This window comes from Ambystoma mexicanum, chromosome 3q (assembly GCF_040938575.1).
Source record: "Ambystoma mexicanum isolate Mex_15411 chromosome 3q, UKY_AmexF1_1, whole genome shotgun sequence".
NCBI classification, from domain to species: domain Eukaryota; kingdom Metazoa; phylum Chordata; class Amphibia; order Caudata; family Ambystomatidae; genus Ambystoma; species Ambystoma mexicanum.
In genome coordinates, this window is record NC_090926.1 from 883,696,875 (window position 1) to 883,715,314 (window position 18,440).

Genomic DNA, 18,440 nt, shown 5'->3' on the forward strand with positions numbered 1-18,440 from the left:
ATCAAAAGATCTAATGGCAAAATGCTCTAACCTTACGATATGTTTTAAGGGTATGAGTGACCATGCTGTTTTGTCATTCCACATGGAAAATTGTTAATTGCAAATTTCTTAGAACACACATGAACCTTCTTTGGACTTTCTTTTAATAAGCAGGAGGAGAGCTTGGTGAAATGGAATGACATGCTTATAAATAATTTACACAGACCTAAGACAGTATAATGAAGGTGACTGATAATTCAGGAAGCCATTACATGTTTGATATTGACCGTTATGCGGACGTTATTGCAAACAGGGTCGCCATTAGTAAATAAGGGAAAGATCTAGTTGAACACTTATTCTACTCATAGCTATAGCCAAATGATTAAACAAGCAAAGAAGGATAAAAGGGATTCTATAAAGATTTAGATAAAAACATACGGGAAGGATGGGAGGAAAAAGACACTACAATCGTATAAAAACATAGTGAAGAATCTGAAGGCTGAATTACATTTAGTGGATAGCCAGAGAATGCTAAAAGTATTAAGTGGTAAGAATACAGCAAAGGTTTGGGATATTACAAAAACAATTCCAAATAAATCCATTTGAGGTTCATATTACTATTATTCCCCAAATTATCTGGGTAGCATATTACTCCAAGTTTAAAGAGGAAAATATATCAATGGTTGAGCCGATACGGGGTAGTAATTTTGCATTCGATTGTACAGCTGTATTTTCTATTCCTTATGTGTTCGACAAAATTATAAAAATGAACCCTTCAAAAGAATTGGGTCCGGATAAATTGGCACCGATAACGCTAAAATATAGCCCGACCTAGAACATTCGTTTTCGGAAATAGTTGTTAAGCAAAGACTTCCTCCTACCTGGCATGTTTCATACATCAAACCGATTTAGCGGCAATTCACTGCGAAATCAATAAAGCCTCCTCATATCCACTTATGAAAAAGAACATTAACAACTATCTAGAAACGATTGGCTGGACCCAAAAACAACAAGTAGTATCAACTTCTCTGCTTAGAGCGCTAGCTAAGAAATCTGAACTACATTATTGGATCAACAATTTTGCGCATTTGGAAAAACTAAAGCGCTATAGATTTGTGCAATTCATGAACTACACTTTTAAGAAACCATCACCATATTTGAACTTGTGTCCTTCACTTCGCCGGAGACAATTTATTCTCCTGCTAAGGATTGATCAGCTACCAGTACTGGCTATAAGTGGGATTAAGAATAATCTCACCGTACCCGAACGCTGCTGCAGATTGTGTAAGGACAGAATGGAATCTGAAACGGGCAAACATGTCCTTACCAGATGTTCGGCTATGATAAAAGTCTACACAATATTCTATATAGACTTTGTCCATAGGTTGGACCATGTTAGTAGCAATGATTTCTGGCAAAGAGCCATTAATGCAAAGGGAATGAAACTCTACATTGCAATGTACAATGTATGGATGAATGTAGAGAAACTATTGGACATAAGTATTTAGTCAACTTCCAGCCTATGGATGCTAATCTTGCAAGTATTATAGTCAGGAACTAATAAGTTTCTCTAATTACCACTAGTAATTGCCTTAGAACCTATTTGTCTTCGAAAAGGTAAAAGAGATAATTATTAACTGTTGGTTGTAAGGTCTTAATTATATATTCTTTTAGACACGTACATCTCTTACCTCTAAATTATGATGTTATTATCGAATCTTTCTTTTCTTTTCTCTCTTCCTCTTTTTCTCTTTTTAATTTTCTTTATATTATTATAAATTTGCTTTCTTTTTTTACTGTATAATTCTGTAAAATGTAATTTTTATGTCATGTGAAAAGCTTATGTTAAGCTATAACACATTAATAATAAATTAAATTAAACCGATTTACAAAAAGGGTGATGGGTCACTTCCTTTGAATGATCGTCTCATAGCCATTCTCTTCGCTCTGAGTACCAACTTCGCATCGTTGAATTTCGGGGAGCTGGATGTGATGGTTAATAATTTAAAACTCCTCTCAAAATATCAAGTGGGATTCTGGAAGGTTCAGGTGTTAGGGAGAATTCTCATTTCTGTGCTAATTTCCCTTCAACCTTAGAAACCTCCAGCTCTTTGCTGGACTTTAAGACTTTAAATTTTCATCCTGGAGTGAGAGACCTTTTTCTCACTCGCTCATGTATTTTGATCTGATTTGGATTCTGTATTGCCTTTTTTTTTGTAGTCTGACAAACTGATAGGCATCTACTTTTTGTATGGTGACACACCGCACCTTCAGTGCAGTGTCACAGAGAAATCCTTTAGATTTCTCTTAAGGTTTAGATACCTTCTCTTAGGTGAGCTCCAGGAAGATCCTGAGGACCCATTAGGGCAGGACAGCCCAAGTTTGAGTCACCTAACCAAGGAGTGAAGGAAGTCCATCAAGTGTCCAAGATCTACTGTGGTGCTATTTACCAGTAGTTGAAACCGTGAATTGCAGTTGAACTGAAAAGAGTCCATAACTTCCGCCGACCTTTGAACTGCAGTGGAGGAGTCCTGCAGACGTTCTCATTCTTGTCCCCACGACTGAGGCCAGGAACCCAGGATCTGCAACCTTGCAACCAGAACAGAAGCCAGCTGGATCCGCTTCATCTAACCTAAGGTACTGTGCTGACTAAGGGGTACTTGCCTCTTTTGTCTGTAGCTTGCATTATCTCACTTGGCACTTGCTGCTTTTTGCAGAGTTGATCTCAGCTCTACCTTTCACAAGCCCAACAGTGTGTTGCCCAACAGTGATTTTCTACAAACTCTCTAACTTCGTGCAAGACTTTTGTGCTATCTAAGAAGGGCCTGAGCTCCACAGACATTGTTCAAATTGACTTTGGCTGTCCTGGCTATCCGGAAGACTCTTCTAACCATTGACTTTGATTCTAACTGTAGCTCATAGATGGTACATTCGTTTTTACTGGTATTGCTGAGACCGGTTTTATCTAGACTTCATTGGGAGATTGAAAAGTGCTCACGTGCTCTTAGAACCTGTTGACCTTTTTCCTTCCCTTAAACTTTCCTTTCCACAACTGTAGAATTGTACCAAGTGCAAAAAGTGATACATAATACTGTCCTAGTAATTGAAGTCACCTCAGAGTATAGTAAGTGTGTATGAAGCATCTCTAAAGAGGATCTCCTTGCTTATCTTAATCTGAGAACGTGTTATGAAGTGTATTTTTATTGTTGCACATTGCCCTTTTTAAAGAATGCTTATTTAAAACCGACAGTTAAATAATTATTTACTAGAAAACCTTGAGTGTAAGTGTTATTTGGATACTTGTATCAGTGAATTTCAATGCTACAGCTCAACAGCTCACATTTACCCCTCTTGAGATAAGTCTGGCTGCTCAGTCACTCTACCAACTTGTGTAGTACAGACCTATACCAATAGGTGGGTTACCTAATACCAAGAGGACAAGACTGGTGTTGTCTCCCACAGGGTTACTACATGCAATCTTGTCTAACATCAGGTCACAACCTTAAACGGAATAGTACTAACCCATCTTAACGCACAGGCTAAACGTCCAAACGCTTTACCCGTTTACATTGCTCTTCTGGCTATAACCAGTGCATTTGACAGGGTAGTCTGTAATAGATTGTGGTGCAAATTGCATTTGTAGGGCCTTCCAGAATGACTCTACTGCATTCATTATTCTATTACATACAGATACTAAAATCAGAATGACTGACTGCAGATGGTTACTCATCCCGAAATGTTAATACATCTCTGGGCCTGACGCAGGGTTGTATTCTTGCACCAATACTCTTTAATTTGTACCCATCAAACATTGACAAACTCTGTGCCTCCATTGGGCTCCTACCGGTCAGATCAGGAGAGTTAAATCGGCAATGGTTGGCCTAGGCCGATGATTTGTTACTCTTTTATCCTACTCCTAATGGTCTACAAAAGGAAGTTAACTTTATTTCATTCCTTTGCAGTGGATAACAATTTATTAGTTAATGGAGCCAAGTTAAATCTATTCATTTTTTTAATAAGAGAACGCCAAAGCAAATGACTTGGCATGTGGGAGAACAAAAGTTTGAATCCATGAAGTGCATGAAATACTTAGGTTTCCCATGTACATCAAAATCTTGCTCTACTTAATTTAAAAGATGTTGGGAGCAAGGTTAACACCGATGATTGCGCAGCTGAATCTAGTATATGGAGTAAGTTCTCCAATATTAAAGCTAGGAAATATTATTGTGAAAAAATTGTACCAGCATTAACTTATGGTTTAGAGATCTTCTTGTATGAATGGGGATCCTTTTTAAATAGCCTCAAAGGAATTATTTGGAAGCGAGCCCTAGGTCTGGCGCAATCTATACCAAAGTGCATCATTCGTCATGAATTCGGGCTTCACTCACACCAAGCACTAATAGTTTGGAAGAAAGTCACCGTATACGCCAAAATGCTTGATTTTTAGCCCTCAACTCTTTTCCTAGATTTGAATGTTAATTTGAAGGGTAGGAAAAAGATAGAATCGTTACATAAATTTGCATCTGAATTGAACGTAAAACTTGATCGTATTAATAGTGATATAAATTAATTAATTTGTAATCCTAACAAAACAAAGAGTAAGCTCTATGAAGGGGACTGGTGTTCAACCATAGAAGCTTTACAATCCTAACCCTCAATTTCTGATTATTCCAAAGTCATTAGGCGAAGGGGAACATGATCAAAATACTGTTATCTTTTCCCGTGACCGAAGCAGAGATAATTATACATGAAATTCAAGCTCAATCAATTACTGTCGCTAGACTGTTTGTGTCCCAGGATGGGGATCCTGCAGGATAAGAGGACTTGCCGGTGGTGTGCAGATAATATGGCAAGAGAATCCTTAAAGTACCTTATAATCTACTGCCCATATTATGTTAACTCCACATGGTCATTTTGAAGAATTAACCTACATGAGGTGTGAGGACTCTGGTGAAAGTTTGTGGAGTAGGTTGATTCTGAGTGATAACGTTTCATTGATTTTAAATCTCTGTAGGCTTTTAAACATTTTTGAGACTAACTTGAGAACTGAACACGATTAGATGTGTAGCATGATTTTTACCAATTTATGTTATAGACTTGTGTATATTGTATTGTTCTGAATGAATTTGTGAAAGGTTTGCTTTTTTAATTTGTCCTAAATTGAAGAAGACTTGGAGCAGTCTAGATTGCTACTGGGCTGGAGTTTTAAAGGTCTAGAGGGTCGCATAAGAAAGACAGCTTCCTAGCTTTCTCCTATAAATCACTCTAGATTCCAGTCTAGTGAGGATCATACTGCGACTTGACTGTGCAGGTTCTAGGGCAATGAAGTGGGCTTTTGGTTGAATGGTGCCTTGACAAATTAAAAAGTATTCAATGGCCTAGTCTGAGAGAACATCCTAAAGTAAACCACCTAAACAAATACATATATCTTCTTAAATTGCAGGAACCTCTGCCCTGTGTCCATGTGTACAATGTGCAGGCGCGACCTAACAGGAAATCCTGGCTACACCAATGGTAACATCTTTGTTTGCCTACTTTGGGTTAATGCTAACAGTACTTAACGTTAACTGCATACACTGTAAAGTGTGGTGTGTAACCCATTTGGACATATATGTGCAGATATTGTTTTACTTACCTTTTAGCATTTTGGCAATGCAATAAGCCTACTTTGTACACTTACCTGTGTGAACAATCTATTGCTTGACAATCTTGACAATCTTGTGGATACGAATAGTACTTTACACCAAACCCCTCATCTCCTTAGTCCAATCCTTACTGCTCCGCCTCATTACCAAGTGAGAATTTGGTTAGGCTTTTGCGAATAACCTTTTCAGGTGGACCAAGGATAGCATCACAGAACCCTACAGCAGTAGAGGTTCTAAAAATACGAATACTGGCTTGAGTAAAATAAAAAGTCTAGAAGGTCTAAACGGCTCAGCATCATTTTGTTGTCAAAATAAATTAACAATAGCATAAATACTGGCATCTCAACCACTGTTTAACCAGTTTTGTACACAAGTGGATGGAGAGTTAGTGTGGGATCTTGAACATGATGCATTTAGTGTGGATGGACACCAAATGGAATTCCTGCTTGATTTCATCAATTCTGAATCCAGTGATGGGGGTATGCAAGGGTGCCTAAAATGTTTTAGAATCGGACTTGTCGCAACTAGGTCTATGACGAGACGACAGTTTGGTAATGTTACATTTCTATTTCATTAACAGTAAACACAAACATTCCCATAGAATATTCACAGAAAGGTGAAAACGTACATGGTATCATTATATAGAAAAACTATTTTCCCTTGGAAAATACCACACTTACTGGGTTAACTGCAGAGTCGGGATTAATTTGTAGCGTATAAATATCATCTCTCGAGTACTGGAAGAGCCCATAGTAGGGATTCAACATTTCATGGGAAAGAAGATAAAGCCATTCTCTGAAAATTAAAACAGGACATTTAATGTATTGCCAAACATTCAATCACAAGTAAAAATACATTTTACTTCTGTATATTAAAAGTACAATAGGTTGGGAATCTCAGGAGCGGGGCCAGTGGGGGCACCACAATCTCTTTGGCATTCTGGAGACCCATTTGGCCTGATACCCTCTGGGGTGAAGTTGCAAGCTGCTGGAATACAGGCACAGATTGGAGGGAAGCAGAATGTATTCCACACACTCCCAACCTCTCCCCCACCTCCCCCCCACACCCACCCCAAAGGAAAAGCTGCTGCTGGGGCTGTGGCTGTCTGGTCCCAGTGCACTTCCGGACGTTGAATGTCTGCTGCTGGGCAGATGTTGTGGAAAGTGACTATAGTTTGATAGCAACTGCCAGTATGAATAGTGCAGTCCCTTGCCATCTGTGTGCTTGGGCAAGCTTCCAATGCAAATCGAGGATGAAAGGAGGACTCATGCAGCCCATTCAACAGGAGTCAAGTCCGCTACGATGACGATCAGCCAGTTACCAACCCGAGGACAACCCTTAGAACTGACCAGCACAAACTCCAGTGAAGTCCTTTTGAAACCCTGCTCCTCCGCCTGATCTCAAGTAGACCCACGCTGGTGCTTCAACCCCTGGGTCGGTGGGAGCAAACATTCTAGACACCTGCTCGAGGATCCGTGGGTTCTGAGCCCTGGAAGTGCCCCTGGACCACCCGCTGGACGGACCAGCTCTCTCCTGGGCTACCTCACTGCAGACATCGCCATTCCAAATGCATCCTTGGAACTTGGAGGATCTTCAACTTGTGTAACAAGAAGCTTGCTCCTGGATTTTCTGCCTTCTTGCATCAATAGATACTGTGCTGGGCCTACTCCTTTGTCCATCTATTGAAGATCGCCTGTAGCAGCTGACTGCAGTGACTGCTGTTGCAACTAGTATTCTTCGCTCCCTGAAAGTGTCCTCAAGTGGTCTGCTCCTCAGAAGTCTATTTTTTTCTACATTTGGGTGTTCTGCTGGAAGCTGTCTGGAACCGATTCCCAAGCACTGTGACCAATCGAAACTATATCCCGCCTACGATAGTGACCTCTGTACCCACGACCAGTGGGCCCTCCTCAACAGGACCACGCACAGAAGACTGTGTCCCCAACGGAATCTGGACCCTCATCAGTGGTCCCTGGAGAAATCGGAGTTAGAAGGGTAAGGTAAATTAACATATGTTAGTTTAAAGGAATTTGTTAAGTGCAACGGCCGCCCGAGGGCATCTTGGCGCTGAAAGGACCATAAGTAACCAGCAAGGGCAGGGTAAGATCTGAATTAGAAAAGAAGATACTTCAGGGAGCAGCAAACTGAGAAATGATTAACCATAGCCCGGAGGGCAAATGGAAGAGAATTCCAAGCCTTTGCTGCAGCAATGGAAAACGCACATCCACCTATCCAGGAGTATTTTATCCAGGGGACTTGAATCATTAATGATGATTGAGAGCGAAGTGCTCTGGGGTGGTTGGGGGGGGGGGGGGGGGGGAGTATGGACAGAATTCTTCCTGGAGATATTCAGCCCCCAGTTTGTAAAAAGTTCTATGGACAATACACAGAGATTTGAACACCACACGCTTTCCAACAGGCTCCCCCCGCCAGTCTTTGCACTTGCCTCCAGGCCACTACCCTATGTTCAGCATTACTGCACTTTCAGCTTACGCTCCATGAGCGGGGCAACCTCTCTCTACACTTAACCCAGCCCCCTGCTGGACTGGGGGCGTTTGGTTCCCCCCCACTACCCACCCTCAACTTCGTCTGTACACATGTATGACTTGAATGTATGAAGACTAATAAGTTCGTTATGTCCGGTCGTCTAGCCCCCCCCCCCCTTTTTGTCCCCCTCCCTAATACAGGGAGGGGGACAAACACTTGTGTATAGGCGTGTGATAAATGCCATATCATATCATGGTCGTAACTAACATTTCGTGCACTTGCACTAGGAGAAATGCCGTCAGGCCTAGTATGCTAGTTTTTTATGTTGAGCATTCGGAAACTTTAAGGCCTAACAAGGTTTACTGTATTCCCTTGCTCCCTTCCCGTTTCGAAGCACTCAAACTGTGTATAAGAACTGTATAAATAAACAATTACAATTAAAATTACAATGGAGTGGATGCAGAAAGGGGTTGATGTGAGAGCCAAAGGGAGGGTGCTGAAGCCAACAAATTAAATGGGCAAGTTGAGCCAAATGGAGGGCGTTGCAATAGTCGATACCGCTCATAACCAAAGCAGAGACAACAGGAGAATGGAAATGAGAAAGAATGTAAGGCAGGGCCTTACAAAGGGTCCTTACCTTAAGGAGGCCAACTTGACAGACATCTTCCACCTGATCAGACATTGACAGAGATGCTGAATTGTTAACACCCAGATCTTTCATTAAAGTAGCCGAAATTGGGCAGGGCAAAAACTAGCAGGCCAAAAGTCAGGGGTGCAGAACAGAAGAGGGGAAGCAGATCCAACAACCAGCACCTATCTTTTCACTGTTCAGTTTCAGCCAGTTCCTGGTCATCCATCCACCCACGGCCTCCAGGCAATCGCTAAACCAAACAGCCATATCACCCTGATACAGATCAAGACATAAAATAATCTGAATATCATCGGCATAGGAATAGCAGAGGAAGCCATGGGAGTAGATGAGACCTAGAAGTGGCTGGATGTAAATGTTGAACAGGATAGGTGACAGAGAGGAGCCTTGAGGGACTATGCACGACAGAGGCACTGGTTTACAGGAAAAAGGAGAAAGAAAAATAGATTGAGTGCGACCAGAGAGAAAGGAGGAAAACCAGGTAAGCACCTGGCCAGAGAAACATGCAGAAGACAATCGGGCCACCACGGTGCAGGGGTCCACGGTGTCAAATGCAGCTGAAAGATCGAATAAGATCAGTGCCAAGCAGGCTAGATCATCTACCACTGAGACAACAGATTTAGTGCCCCGACTGGGGCAAACACCAAATTGAAAGGGGTCAAAAAAGAGAGATGATTCAAGAAAAGAACTCTGTAGAGGAGAGTCCAGAGATTCAAGCAGCTTGATGGAGAAAGAGAAGCTAAATAGGACAGAAATTGGACAATGCAGTAGCCATGGAAGTTTTTTTTTTTTAAACAGGGGGAATCACTAGCGCATGCTTCAGGCCATTGAGAATATGACGTGAGGAAAAGGAGTCGTTCACTGCTACTGTGACCCAAGAAATAATATCAGCCGGAATATTTTCAAGAATAGAGAGAGGAATAGGATCCAAAGGAGAAGCAGATTTGAGTTTATTAATAGCAGACAACGTCTGAGGGGGAGATGATCAGAAAAGTGGACCAAACCGGATTTGAAGTGATGCTTATAGAGGGTGTTGTAAGTATGGGAAGATGAGAATAGGAACAATGGTCTTACTCTGAATGGTGGCAATCGTTTCATCATAAATGATTTACAAAGTATCACAGGGATTCTGTGACAGGATAATATTGGGATGTGACTCAGCAGGAGAGCCCACAGAATGGACTAAACTGAATAGAGCCTTTGGTTTATTGATAGCAGCTTCTACGTTCCTGCTCAAGAAGATTTGCTTAGCAGAGAGGATGGCCTTCTGGTATTCAACTGTGGCTTGGCAAAGGAGACCTTTGTCAGCTGGCCTACAACTAATTCTCCCATTTCTTTTCTGCCTGCCTGCATATCTGTTTCTGCCCCCTCGTCCGCCATAGGGTTATATGGGCGTAGTGCCCTGTCCCTAAATCACTCTTTACTAACTTTGGTCAGAGGAGTTCTGGACAAGGATACCGGACTAGATGTTGGGGAGATTTACTAAAGCCCATCTATGGTAGGCCTATAGAAGACTCGCTTGTAGATGTAAAGGGCTGCAACTCTTAGGTTTGGCCTGAAATACCCAAAAGGTTTGGTATCTATGGTCGAGCAGCCAGGCTTAGTCTAGGATGGGGAAGGGCTGCAGGTAAGTACAAAGACCTCAGGGCACAACTATAGTCAAGAATACACTTACACACTATAGTTTTATAAATAATTTCATTATTTATTATAAACACCAAGTACACTAACACAATACTACAGTTAGATACTGGTAAATAACTTTCAGGCAGCCCACATTTTAGAAAGTCCAGCCCTATCTGGGGATGAGTCTTAGTCAGTTGGGGCTCTGGGTGACCATGGGCGTAAGAACAAAGGAAGGTAGACACCGTCAAGGTTGTCAAATTTAGCAGGATTCTTCATGGTGGCAAGTAGGTAAATGTTTAGTTAAAAGAAGTCAGCTAGACCCCCCCTGGAGGGTTTTAACCCAAAGGACCGGTGTCCTTAGGCCTGGGAGATCACTATTGGGATGTCCACCCAAAAGCGTCTCAGGAGGAGTCCGATTCAACCTAGGTAAGAATCTAGTAGGAGCGGGACAGTACCTTTTCTGATGAAGAACAACGATTTCACCGGCGGGTCCCCAAGGTGAGGCGACAGCAGCTCCTATTCAGACTGTTGACCTGGAGGATGAAGAAAACTTTTGTCAAGAGCAGACAGTCTGCTTCTTCGGATGGGATGCCCAGCAGACGATCTTCCGATACTGGCTCATTGGAACTTAACACGTGCATCAGTGCAGCGATGGTTGTCACACCACAGACTTCTCTGCGTTTCTCGGTCTCTGCCTTGGTTGAGAAGACGTCTAGGAGAGGGAAAGAATCAATGTAAGCCCAGAAGAACGCCCTCAAAGTTCTAGCCAGAATAGCGCCTCAAGAGATGATGCACAACAAAATGGTCCTAGTGCCAGGGTATTGGGGAATTGCTGCCCAAGACAGTCACAGCTCAGAACGTGGGTGGTCTCGAGATTGTTTAGGCCCACCAGTCCATCAAAGGAAGTCGTCCGGTCTGGATCTTCCTCGTCGATCAAAAGAGAGGGCAGGAGCTGCAGTGGTCACTCAGTCGTTTCTGGCAGCCACTGGAAATGGCTGCAGTGATTCTCCTCCTTCGGTTTCTTGTTTCCATTGGTCGACTCTCCTCTTCTGCTCCAGTATTCTAGACTTTTATGCAGGAAAACCTTTGGTATTGACAAATCTCCATTCAAACCATCATGCAAATCTGGGGGCTGGTGTCATGATCTCTGCTTCCAAAAGGTCAGGGTTTTCCCAACTCCCTTGGAAGCAGATCCATAACCCAGGTTCCGAGTGCCAACCAGTCCCAATTGGGACCTTTTGGACCCAGTCCTGGCGCCAGTGGCACCAGGCTCATAAATATGCCCAGTCCCAGCGCTGGAAGCGCCGGGCTCATAATGCTTGGGTGGACTTACCTTCAGCAGACCATGCTGCTTACTTGCCTGCCAGTTGAGCCTCTGATCCTCTTCTGTTTGGAACTACTTTTCCTGTTGGGTGGGGCTGGAGCCACTCCCTAGATTCAGAACACTGGAACTCTTCTGGAAGGCAGGAACTCTTTTTCTTACCAGGAACTCTTTTCTTACTTAGGCGTGGCTGTGGAAGGAGACACCTAAGCACTACAGGAGGCTATTTAAACCACACCCGGTGGATGAATCTTGCTTTGCGTTATTCTGCAACCTCTGCAGCAGAACGCTCATCGTGTCTTCTGCATCCGGTCCTGGGCCTAAGGAAAAAGGCTTACCATCCTGAATCCAGTCTTCAGCAACACCTATAAAGACAAGAAAGAACAGGTTAGCATTCCGGCATCTGAAAGGCAAAGGCTTACCATCCTGAATCCAGTCTTCAGCAACACCTATAAAGACAAGAAAGAACAGGTTAGCATTCCGGCATCTGAAAGGCAAAGGCTTACCAACTCTTCGCACGCTCCGGAGGCCTTCGGCGCTGCATCCCGCATCTGAAAGACAAAACAAGGTGCGTTTAAAGACATTGGGGAACTTTAATACTCACGTGCCATTACTCCTTTCCACATCTAATCCAGTGGGTCCGGCACCCTGCAGCCGCTCCGAACTCGTACCTGCAAAATAAAAAGACAGTTAGAGCGCATAGTGAAGCAGGCAACAAGCGCTTACTTACGTGCTTCCAGGCGCTTCTATTCATCACACAGGCTCCATCTTCAACTCACTTCAGCCCGTCATCCGCCATCGCCGGAACCCTGCAAAACAAGAGACATCATTACTAAAGACTTTAAAGACATTTGAATGACTCGAAACTTACCGTTCGTGCAGTAAACGACGGACAGCAGTCCTCTGAAGTCAAGAGGCCTGCGCTACCTATCCAGTGAAGAAACTGGTTACAGCACCCTGCCCCGAGGCAGATGGAGAGCTCGGCATTCACTTACCTAAGGTGAGAGCGTTAACCTTTGGGGGTCTACAGGAGAGGAGAAGAGGAAAGAGATAGGGACACCCCAATAACTCCAGTTCATTAACCCCATATTTTCTATCTGCAGACATCTTACTCTACACGTCAGGCATACAGTGCACAGAGGTCCAGCCCAAAGAGCCAACCGGGTGCTACACATCACCTTTGAAGATACGGTAGTCGCCCAGTCAAGACCGGCGCCTCTGCGAGAATCAGGTGAGCGTTACAGCTGGCTTGTCCAAAAGGACAGCCAGCCTTCCAGTTCGAACTGGATCCAGGCAGACACACTGCAGGACAAAGACCAAGGGAGTTTCGGTCACCTCCCCCACTTACTGTTCTTTCAGGCATGCATAGAGCCTTGGCAAGCCGCCAAAGATAAAAGACCTAGCAGGCCATCCTCCAACCAAGTAGGTATAGGAAGGCTCAAGGAATCCATCAAGAGCTGGCGGGAAAAAAGTACAGCCACCATTTGGTGACCAATGTGTCCCTTACTACAACTGCGACAGCAGCCTGCATGCAAGATTCGCGAAAATCGGTAGAAAACCTATACTGCCACCAGCCACTCAGATAAGGTGGTGTGTGCAGATTCCACAAAATAAAAGTCAGGTAGGATAAAAGGTATCCCCCTTGTCCAGGGCAGCTCAAGGAGCTCCCAGCAACAGAAAGTGCTATATGCTGCAATAATACATTACACATGCCCAAAATGTTGGAGGTAAGCATAACTTCAAAAGATACAACCAAAAGGGTTCAAAAGGGTAACAGGAACAGGTAAAGTAAAAGACTGAGTGATTGTGGAAAAATGTTCCAACTCACGCAGGAGAGCAGATAGAAATACAAGAGTCCAACAAAAAGTGCTGGGAGACTACCAAGTGGGAAGAATTACATCCAAAAAGGAAATTCTACCTAACGTTTTAGTTATTTCATTATGTTTATAGTTCAAAAGAACTTTTACATAGAATAACAGACAATAAAAAGTAAATAAGAAAAGAAAAAAGAAAACAAGAATATACACAGATAATATGTATACAATTCAGGAATCATATGTACAGTCGTCACAATTCATTTCAAGCAGTAACGATATCACTAGTCTTACAATTCCCCGCAAATGGCAATTCCTTATAGTTCCGTGGCCAAGCGTCCACTTGCTGATTACTGTACCCCTTCCCAGCATTGACACATGGAGGAGCCAACCTACTGTCTCTCTTAAAATTCCCCTCTGACCAATATAACTTTCCATACTAGTGGTTAGGATTGAGTGAATTTACTTAGTTGAACTTTACTTAACTTCTTGACTCTTAAATCGTAACCACTGGCATTGTCGATATCTTAATAAACCTACCTTTGAAGTATAACTTTGGAACTGGTGACTTGTGGGCACAATGAACCAAACCACCTTAGGGCAGGACTTCAGCTAGGGAAGCCGTTCTATGATTGTCATTTCAACTTTTAATGCATCGGAGAGTGCTTACCTGTGCTACACTGGTTATTGAATCATATTCCTATAACTCCTAAGGGATAATGTATTTATTTGTTTTACCGTGTTGGTGTGACAATATTTGACTAGAAGGTTTTACTTGCTTAGTGTGTAGTTTGAAGGCATAATAAATCATTGTATTTTTTTTACGTACCTATGTAACTGAAATGATTGGTGGTACTCTGTGTTGACTCACTGTAGCCCTAGACCACTCAAATATATCTCTTGAGACTAAAACATTGCCACTCCGCTATCTACCTTGATTGGGTTTGGCTAAAAAAAGAAAAAAGCTCAACTTGCACTCCCACAAGTGGACATTGCCACCATCTAGATCAGGCAACGAACATCAACAAGTCTGGAAAACTGAAATGTCAAGAGAGGCTTACATCACAAAGCTTTCTGAAAATGAATGCGCTGATATTCAGGTACAGCCTTGACAGGTGTCTGCTTGATATCCACCAAATTGACTCACCAAAGGCAAGAGCATGCTAAAATGAAGTACTGGGTCTACTAATGCAAAGGTCTATAGTCAAACCACTGACCTTTTCAGGAAATTAACTCCCCTCCACACATGCACTGTAAAATTAGAATGCACTACAAGAATAATGCTTTTGGATAGGGCTAAATCTTCTGAAATGTATAATGGCAAACACTCACCTTTGATCCCTAGGTCTGTTCTGCTGTCCCAACCCCATTTTCTACCTTTCCTACTCTGACCATCCTACCTCCTCCATTTCTTGCCCTCTTTCTGCCAGGATCTGAAATGCAGCCTTTGGGTCCAGCTGTAAAAAATATACCCCGACTATCCCTTAACATTCTCTTCACTGATGCCCATATCCCAGCGAGGGCCTGGAACATGGCCTGCTCAGTGTCCAGCTGTTAATGCACCCTGGCAACACCCCAGTAGTCACTTATCTGGCCCCTCTATGCCAAGTTCTGGAATGTAGACTGATATAGTTGTGAATATACCATGACTGCATACGTAACCCTGCTCACTACCAAGTTCTTTTCTCCCTGGCACTTTGTAGTCTTTGGTGTTGCAAAGTAGCACACTATTTGACCAAATCCTAACGACCAGGTTTCGGCATTGAAACGTCATATCCATTTTTATAATAATAAAAAAAAAAGATGGGAATTTAGAATGACAATTTATTACCATTTGTAGGTGTGCAGGCTTCTCGACTGGGTAAAGGTGTTTACAAGTGTTTGCTCTAGAGAACCGGCTTCTTTTTCTATTCTTATGCCGCTATTATTGTAATAAGCTAAGGATGTGTTCCTCTGGTCTTTAAACCTTGGCCCTTACACAATGCACACCTGTTCTTGGATAGTCTATCCAATTATGTATATTAGTAAATATAAAATAGTGTGTTCAATCTAGAACCAGTGATTTATGTGTATATAGCATTTGCATTTATGTTAATATGTTTATGAAGTTGTACCTGCTTTACTATGACCTTGTATATGAACACTTCTATGGAATTGATTTTAATATGAAATAACATGTATTGATTGACTTAAATTGATCAAAGTTACATTACTCAATGTTTACCTTGTAACATTTACAGATGTTGCCTGCACTAAAATGGAAAGTATTAATTGAGCCTCCCTCGACCCAACAGTACTTCAATCTAAAAACCAACAAATATGTGCCTCAAATGATCATGTATTAATTTTAGGCTTTACAGCAGTAGTCATTCTGTACCATGACATCTATTCATTTATAAACACTATGATAACTTGTAATTGCAGGAGGACTACTGGGGGAATAATGTTTTCACAAGATAGCATATGGAAAAGCCTGAGGACAGTAGTAATGCTATTATAATCCACAGGCTTTTCATGCAGCAAAATACATTCATGCTCTTGAATTTAAAGGCTGGTTAGTCTTACCGGGCAACCCCGCCATAATCTAGCCCCTCCTCTCCACGAAACTTGATCATTAATCGTTTCCAAAGGTCTTTTGGCCTCATCTTCATCACTTGCCTGTAGGATTCCTGCAATGGCACAAGTATATTATGCAATTATATTGCTGTATGTGTTAAGAGTTTTGAAGAACGCATTATGCATAGGATTCTTCCCTCACAAAGTAATGTACATGAGAATCTAAACAGTCAATATTTGTGGCAATACAAAACAGAAATAGATTAATCTGCTAAGAAATAATTTTAACCAGACGCCAACAGTACCTCAGCACTTAAAACTATGAATACAGATGTCAAACTGTTTTACTTGCATTAATAACAATTGCACTCTGATAATCAATCTGGAAATAGCAAATAAGAAAACACTCCTCTGCTTACTCAAGATACAAACAAATGACAGATGCCAATTGTTAAGGTGGATTTTCAGAACCATGCCTGTGGGTGGGCTCTGAGAGGCTACCCTAGTTAGTGAACAGGAGCATCTATCATGGTAGTGTAGCAAAGCAGTAAGACAAGACTTCAGGAAATAGGGTGTGGTGCAAAGGTACAGAGAGCCACACACTAAGCAGTCAACTAAATCAGACAGAAGTAAAAAAATAATCTATTTGTTAGGCCTTAAAACCCTCTAGATATCTATCCCTAAAGCAAATCAGTGCACATATACATATATATACTGTGACAAATCCAAGAGCGGTCCACCTGCCTTATGGACTAGGGAGGTGAGCAAGAGAGTATCAGCTGGAGTACGAGAAACGGCAGCTTGGTAGCCGTGCAGAGGAGGGAGTCTCTCCTTCACAGGAGGAGCAGCAACGGAGCACCACACAGTCGGTATGGTGGGTGGACCCAAAGCAGCCTGCCGAAAACTGCCACTTCAACAAAGGTGGATATCCCGACAAGCCCAGGAGTGTTAACAGAGGAAGCAAAATCAAGGGACAAGAGACGTACCGGCCTCCTGCTTCTCTGATGCCAACGGGAAGAATTGAAGTCATGAAACTATTCGCTCAGTCCAGAGCCAGGGTGAGAATGCAGGTTGTGCTGGCTAGAAAGACTGCCTTTATTGCCAAGCACCACAGCTCAAAAGAAAGGCATTAAACACGTAGTGTGGTGGAGGGCGATGCAGCCACAATCAAGCCACCAAAGCAGGGCAATGAGGCCACAACTAAGCCACCAAAGCAGGGCTGTGCAGGCTGTAGTCCATGCCAGGCTAATAATGTGAAGACCCCATGAGGGGGGTGAGTGAAATCACAAGCAACAACCAAAAGGTGGCTGAACAAGCACAGTCTATCTGAGGCTTAAAATAGAGATATCTGACATGGGATAAAGAGAAAGTTGTGTTTTGTGAATATTGACCGATACTAATCAGAAGAACCCATTATGTTTAATACATTCCTGAAGAGGGGAACAAAACAGAAAGTGTTCGGACTGGCTGATAAGGCAGTTGTTTTGCCAAAAGGACAGACTTTTTTTGTTGGAACTACCAGGTCAAAACACTGAAGCCTTTTGGTGTGGGTCAGGAAACCAGCCACCACTGATTTACCCAAGGGGTAAAGTAATCCTATTCTAAGTTGAAGCTTAGTTTGTCTTCTATAATGGTAGGATCACAGAGGTTGGGCAAAGGACAAAGGTTATTTGTAAGACAAAGCACCCGTTGCTGTTTATCAGATTGGGGAACGCATCTTAGAGGTGGGGAATAGAGGAGGTTTTCTTTACTTTAAAAATGTCCTGTTGTCTGTCTCTTATGTCTGGCATACCAAAACAAAACACAACCACACAACACACACACACAACACACACACACACAACACACACACACAAACACACACACACACACAAACACACACACACACACACACAGCAGACAGTAAAAACAGTTTAGAAATGAAGCAGTAGACTGTAGAAAATAAAGTGAATCAAACTGTGTAAAGGCAATATATACAAATACCTTACCTTAGAAAATAAGGTCCCTACAACTTAAGAAGTCCTTCCCAGGTAAGGTAAGTAGGGCTAGTGCATGAAAGAGTCAAGGTTCCAGGTAAGTACCTGTTGCAGGCAGCCAGAAGTCTTTAAAAGGGAACACGTAGTGAGAAAGCCAAAAGGTAGGTAAATGTTCCAAAGAAGAAGGATATGAAGGTAAATGAGGCAGATTAGAGTTCTCGCCCAATCCCATCACAGTTGGGTAAGGCAATGTGGATCCTTTACCAGGACTCCTCGGATCACGAGCAGGCAAGGGAGAGTTAGGGAGTGGCCTTTATACTAGAATATCTATGGCAGGTTTTGGGGGTAGAAACAGGTATGCAAACTTACTCAGAGTCTCTGATAGGCTAC

General features: G+C 42.5%; 1 protein-coding gene across 1 annotated transcript in view; it reads right to left on the reverse strand.

Moving 5' to 3' along the window:
• SMURF2 (SMAD specific E3 ubiquitin protein ligase 2) overlaps positions 1–18,440 on the reverse strand; it is a 1,271,870-nt gene that overhangs the window by 281,401 nt on the left and 972,029 nt on the right. The window contains exons 12-13 of the mRNA XM_069655016.1: positions 16,084–16,187; positions 6,305–6,419 (exon numbers count right to left, since the gene is read on the reverse strand). Of these exons, the coding sequence (XP_069511117.1) occupies positions 6,305–6,419; positions 16,084–16,187 (219 nt within the window). The remainder of the gene's footprint in view (positions 1–6,304; positions 6,420–16,083; positions 16,188–18,440) is intronic.